The 6000-nt window shown below is 47.5% G+C and overlaps 3 protein-coding genes across 3 annotated transcripts; 2 read left to right on the forward strand and 1 right to left on the reverse strand.

Moving 5' to 3' along the window:
• Nucleotides 1–23: 23 nt before the first annotated feature.
• On the reverse strand, nt 24–860 carry FVEG_08312 (hypothetical protein; the record flags this gene model as incomplete). Its single annotated transcript, XM_018897204.1, has 1 exon — nt 24–860. One exon carries the CDS (start codon nt 858–860, stop codon nt 24–26), a length of 837 nt encoding a protein of 278 aa, XP_018754798.1.
• Nucleotides 861–1663: 803 nt separating this feature from the next.
• FVEG_08311 (hypothetical protein) lies at nt 1664–2225 on the forward strand (the record flags this gene model as incomplete). The annotated part of the gene is made up of 2 exons (XM_018897203.1): nt 1664–1729; nt 1779–2225. 2 exons carry the CDS (start codon nt 1664–1666, stop codon nt 2223–2225), a joined length of 513 nt encoding a protein of 170 aa, XP_018754797.1.
• A 999-nt stretch (nt 2226–3224) lies between these two features.
• On the forward strand, nt 3225–5293 carry FVEG_08310 (hypothetical protein; the record flags this gene model as incomplete). The annotated part of the gene is made up of 2 exons (XM_018897202.1): nt 3225–3293; nt 3359–5293. The coding sequence occupies 2 exons, from the start codon at nt 3225–3227 to the stop codon at nt 5291–5293; spliced, it is 2004 nt and encodes a 667-aa protein (XP_018754796.1).
• Nucleotides 5294–6000: the final 707 nt, after the last annotated feature.

Here is a 6000-nt window from a genome sequence, read left to right on the forward strand (position 1 = left end):
TACATTATTCTCTCGTCCAATGATTACTCTACAACATCTCGCGTGATAACCCACAGCTTCTTTGAGAAAGGGCCCTTCGACACCCAGGTGATATGCATTCCCGAAGCCAAGCCAATTGCATCTCCTGCCCTGAAGTAATGCTTCTTTCCACTGAGTGTCTCTGTGACCTCAACTTCACCCTCAAGCAGAAGAATAGTTTCGTCACCAAGTACCCCAGTATAAGGTGTCGTCATGGTTCCATCCTCAGTCAGATCAGAAGCCGCAATCCCCTTTCCAGATCTCCAGACTCCACTCAGCATGGTTCCAGTTGATCCTCCATTACGAATGAAGTACAACTCGCCAGCCACGAGATCTCCTTCCTTGGGCTCAGTGAAATTGTAGTCAACCCAGTCGGGATTGTCACTGACGTGGTTGATGAGAAGATCAGTGGGCGGGTTGGCAGCAGCCTTGGTGCCATTCCAGATACACCAGTACTTCTTGAAGAAAGGAGCATCAATCTCCCAGTAAACCTCAAGTCCTTTGGGAGAGCTGATGATCGATCCAGGGCCGACTTGGTATTTAGCACCAGTCGAAACGACTGTCAAGGTGGCTGACCCGTCAATAACGCATGCGGTCTCATCGCCCAAGGGAGAGGAATAGGTGAGCTTATGCGACCCGTCGCTGTTGGCACCTGGGGATGTGGCACTCGTTCTCCAGAATCCAGAGGTGAGATTCCCAGAAGTACCAAAGGTTCTGGCAATGGTCACCTCGCCGTGGACCTGCTTGCCCAGATTGGGCTCTTCCCATTCGAAGTTTGTCCAAGTGCTGTCAGGGGAGGCTTGTTTGCCGCCGTGGACAACGTGAGTGGTTGGTTGAGACATGGTGGTGGTATGATAGATTGGTAGAATTGGTATTTGGCTGTTTATTAATTGATAGTTAAGAGAGTTTTGAGTTAAAACGATGGATATACTCGATCCTATTTGTACTTGATCGCGAGTACTGTATTGCGGCTATAGCTATGCTTCCAGCGCCCGCGAGACCATGTCAGCTCTAGCAAGTATCTCATTTGCAACATCAAAGCGTAAGTCTGTCACTCTTGAGTGTGTGGTCAATGATAATTTGGCTGTATCTGCCGCACTATTGGTCAGATTTCCGGCCGCTCATATCCAATCCCCGAAGTCCTGAAATAAGGTTGAGGACAACATGGGGTAGGATGGGATCCCCTCTCGGTGAGTCGGTGCTGGGAGCAGAGCTTTGATACTATTTGTCCATTCTCCGATGGTCATAATCTGTGCGATAGGATGCTTTTTGCTTGTTTCTAGTAGATCTAGCCAGGGCCGTAGATCCTGATTGTGTGTTTTTCCCAAACCGGAAATTTTACTGCTTTGTACAAGAACATGCATGCGGTCGGAAACACAGCCAATGAAAATGAGTGGAAAACAAGTACCCGGGACTAACGACCTTGCCAGACAGCCGATATGCTCAGACCATTCCACTTATGGAATGGCTCAACATAATCTCAAGATCAGGCTCGCCGAGATAGATAGAGCAAATATTTATAGCAGGCCTTTTCTAGACTTTATCTCAACATATAATTTCAGACCAGATCACGTTTCTGTTGGCTTTCATTTCTATCCAATCTTCAAAATCTTCCAACAGCATCAAGAACATCAAGAACAACAAAATGCCTATCTACCTAAGCATGCAACGCGTTCGCTTCTCGAGCCCAGACGCATATGAGAAATTCAAGGTATGTCTTGGAAAACAATTTACGGTTCACCTCGACTGATAGACTTCAGGTGCTATTCGCTGATACCCGCCGTCACCTCATGACCCTTCCTGGTTTCTTGCATCTGACATGGTGGGAGCATCCTGATGATCGAAGCTGGTACAACGAGTGTAGCTTCTGGACCAGCCGAGGCGCTCTCTATGATTGGCACAAAAATACCTATCACAAGTATTGCAAGTCATGGGCCGCAAACGGTGCAATTATGGAGGATATCATTACCAATTTTGAACTTGTCGGCACTCGCCTTATCCGAGTCTGCCCTGTATGCAACAAGGCAGAAGACAAGAAGTACAACCTGGCTGAGGAACAGGCTGTGTTAAAAGAGACATGCCCTCAATGCGGATTCCATTTCCCCATGCTTGAAGAAACGCCTTCTAGCTTTGCTGTTTTCAAGGATGTGCCTGGCCTACTGATGAACGATAAAGAGGATAAGCAGAAGGAAGAGGCCAAGGCATAAGGTACAAGAGGCAACCTGATATTAGAACAATAGCTCAAAATAGAAAAACATATTAAAATCAACTGCAGAGTCGCTCCACAAAGTCATGCCAATATTCGTCTTTGATATATAATTAAGATTTAGTTTTATATATCTAGCATATCTTACATGACCATTTCAATTATTTACTGTACTATGCATTTATCTTGCTTGCTCAGATGTCTATGCCTCTATGTCAAGCTTATAGGATATTCTCATTTTCTGATACATCCGTTTCATAGAGTCAGTCAGTTAATAATACACTGCGAATAGCCATTGGCCCAAACTGTCATACATCACTCTATGTAACTACTGGGACAGTCGGAAGTATAGCCAATCATACTCAAGGTATATAAATCAACCATGACATCAGTCAGGCCACCTCCTCGGGCTCACATGACGGGCTCGAGATAAGAGACAACTGGAACTTCATATCATTGTCCCTTAAATGGCTAGCGCAAACTCAAAACAGGTCGTCAACTGATAGCCGATAGTGACAGTGCCCTGACAAGCCCAATCTTCGAACGATGATTCGCGGGCATGTGCAAGGGTCATGCAAGTTAACATCCGTTGCGGGGCTTACCCCGCGCTTTCCAGGGTCTAGACTGTGATAGAGGGCTAGGATGGCTAAGGGGTGAGAAAATACAACAGACATGTTTCAGCGGGAGATTAACAGATTTTTGGTGTAAGCTGTTTAGGTATTTTTCTTTACCCTGGGGGATGGTTCGTCATAGCTGAGGTGTCAGGATGCTGGCTTCATTGGGCCAGTTCATTAGTACCCATACCGAGAATCCCCCGAGATTAGATAGCTGACAGACGGACTCATGTCCGAACAGCCGGCTGTGTGTATGTGCGTACACATGACAGACTTGAAGCTGACACCTCCAGAAACCTTGATTTATCTGCCGCACATAGCTGCAGTACCAATTTTGGTCAATTCCTCCCGACGCATCATGGCAAGATCAAATACGCCGTCTGCTCATGACTCGTTGCATCAGCGACCTGCTCGAGGTAGAGCTGCCCCTCGATCCCGACTGGGGTGCGCTACTTGTAAGAGGCGGCACGTGAGATGCGATGAGGCATATCCCTCATGTCAACCTTGTTATCGGTTACAGCTTCAATGCTACTATCCCCATCGCTCGAAACGAGCCCTTGGACCGCCAAAACATCGACCACTACTTCCTTCTCCTGCTGTATCGGGCCCTTCGTCCATCAATCCATCCACTGCATGCATTGCAGGCTTTTCTTCACCAAACCGACAAAATTCTATCGTCTGTCTACGGGAAGGGAACGAAGATGTGGCTGAGTTTGATTCATTCTCATGGTCTGATAGCAGCGACATCATCACCCTTTGCAACAATTGGGAAGGAGAACTTTTTGGTAGCTCCAAGTCCCTGTCGTGCAGCGTTAGCCGGCCAAACGGTGATCAGAATGTGATGGCTTGCTCTTCGGTCCCAATGATATCTGAGCCGTCGGACCTGGGAACTTCTAGCGATGCAGCGACTCTCTGGAGGGCGGTCATTGGTAGTCCTCCTATTGCCAGTACAATCTCGACACAGACAGACGACCAGTTCCAGCTCGGTGGCCTCGCAGCTTCTGAGAGCTTAGAAGATAAGCACTCGTTAAAGGTCTTTGGCAAGATAATGCAACCACCTGCGGCCATGTTAATGGGGGGCATCAAGAAGTGGCGACACTTACAACAGTACCTGATGAACTTGGCATCTCAAAACGATGTCGTAATGAGTGCTTTGTTAGGTCTTGATAAGCTTCTTGAGTGGGATAGCATTCGTGACTCGATCACTACGAGATGCGATGTTCAAGACCACGTACTGAATTCGTTCAGCACAATAACCTGCGCGATTCAACAGGACCTTTCTCAACTCGAATGCAGCAAGGTCAGCTCCAAGATGGATGACTGGCTAGCTGCTATATTCCTGTTGGCGTGGACTCATGTTCTTCGCGATCGAGTGGAATACGATAGTGGGTGTCTATTCCCCACTGAACTTGCCGATACCATCATTACATGCTCCCATGACTGGAATTGGTACTCCAGGCAACTTCTCTCGTGGTTCAACTCACTCGATAGCAAAGCCTCTCATTTAAGTGGTCCCACGCTTTTATCGTCCAAGGCCCTCCAAGTTGTTTCTCAGTACCCTATCCAGATCATCAGTTGCGACTACGAAGAGTCTAAATACAGAAGAGACTCGCTTGGCGAAGACGAAGACTTCCAACTACTATCTCAAAGTCCGTTTTCCGAAGTTTCTGAACATGGCGATAGTGGCATCGTCGTCCCTGCAAGGAGCCCTTGTGACATAAAAGAGATGATACTCCGCGCAATTCTGCAGCCTGCTTCGGAGTGGTACCTGAAAACACAAGCGTACTGCCGCCAGATCAGCTCCCTTGACAAACATCACTGCAATCGATTCACCCCAGACGCTGAAATGAGGGTTTCTCTAGAGGGGAAACGAATTCACAGCAAGCTATGGGACTTGTGGGCGCAGTGCCCTTCCGTCATATCCTTGTCCACGGCTGAACTGTCAATGTCAGTGGCTCCCGACGTCGCCATGAGGGTACGAGAGGTTTCCAACATATATCTAGCGAGCTTCTGGATCTTATTCGTTTATCTCCATCGCATATGTTGGTGGCATCTTCCGCATACTGAAGCGGTAACGGGCGCCCTGGAAAAGACGTGGGAACATATGAAGGACTCGTATGGGGAGTTGGACGACGGAATCCAAGAGAAGACGGTCCATCCTGCTCTAATGTGGCCGGTCTTTGTTTTTGGAGCAGAATGCAAAGATGGTGAACACCGCATTTGGGCCATTGAACAACTGAAGGCCTTGGGAAGGGCGAGGCCAGTACTTAAGTCTGAGGCCCAGGCCCTAGAAAATTTACCAGCATTTCGTATCAGCCATGGAGCCACTAAAAATGCAAAACGGGCTGCGCTTTTGCTCGAGGCGCTTACTCGAAAACAGGAGGAAACAAATTGCAGAATCGATGAGAGGGATCTGGCCATGGACATGTTTAACTGTTACTTCTCAATTGTGTAATTCACAAATCGACCTTTGAGCAGATGTCAGAAAGCGATCCAGTACTCGCTTCTATAATTCGTTTGCAGTTAGTATACAGCTTTAGCAGGTAATTGTCCCCCAAAGAGCTTCGCAAGCCGCGTTGCTTCCGTGCGCTCAAAGCCTAGGAGGGAATTGCCTCCGTAGCACAATCCTCGAAAACATGAAATCGCTAGGCCAAATGTGCAGTTCATATACTCTTTTATGCCATAATTGTGAAATAAAAACTGCTCCCTCGTTGCGAAGTACTTCTCAGGAACCAGCTTCTATGAACATCGAATCCAAGCTCGGTTAGAGTTCATGTTATCCCGGCTTCCCGGTAGTCCTTGTACGGCATCGCCCAACTAACTGCAATTCTTGAGGCATTTGCAACGAGTTGGATATGCAATAAGACTAGTCGCGAATATATAAGACTTTTCTTCTAGATCATTTCCGTAGTTGACGTTGCCATCCAGTCCTGGTCTAGCAAGTGCCTTGGCATTTTCACTCTTGTCAAGGTCAACAGAGTATTTCAGCTGACAGATACCTAGACTATGAGACAAGGGTTAAGGCCATGTTTATGTAGGATTGGACTTTGGTATACTGATTTACCGATTAACAGTGATCTGACAGGGGAATATCCCTTGGTAATGATCTTGCCTTCCACGTTCTGCCGACTAAGCCGCTTGGTCTCTCCGAACTAACGCTTG

This window comes from Fusarium verticillioides, chromosome 10, assembly GCF_000149555.1.
Source record: "Fusarium verticillioides 7600 chromosome 10, whole genome shotgun sequence".
In the NCBI taxonomy this organism is placed as follows: Eukaryota; Fungi; Ascomycota; class Sordariomycetes; order Hypocreales; family Nectriaceae; genus Fusarium; species Fusarium verticillioides.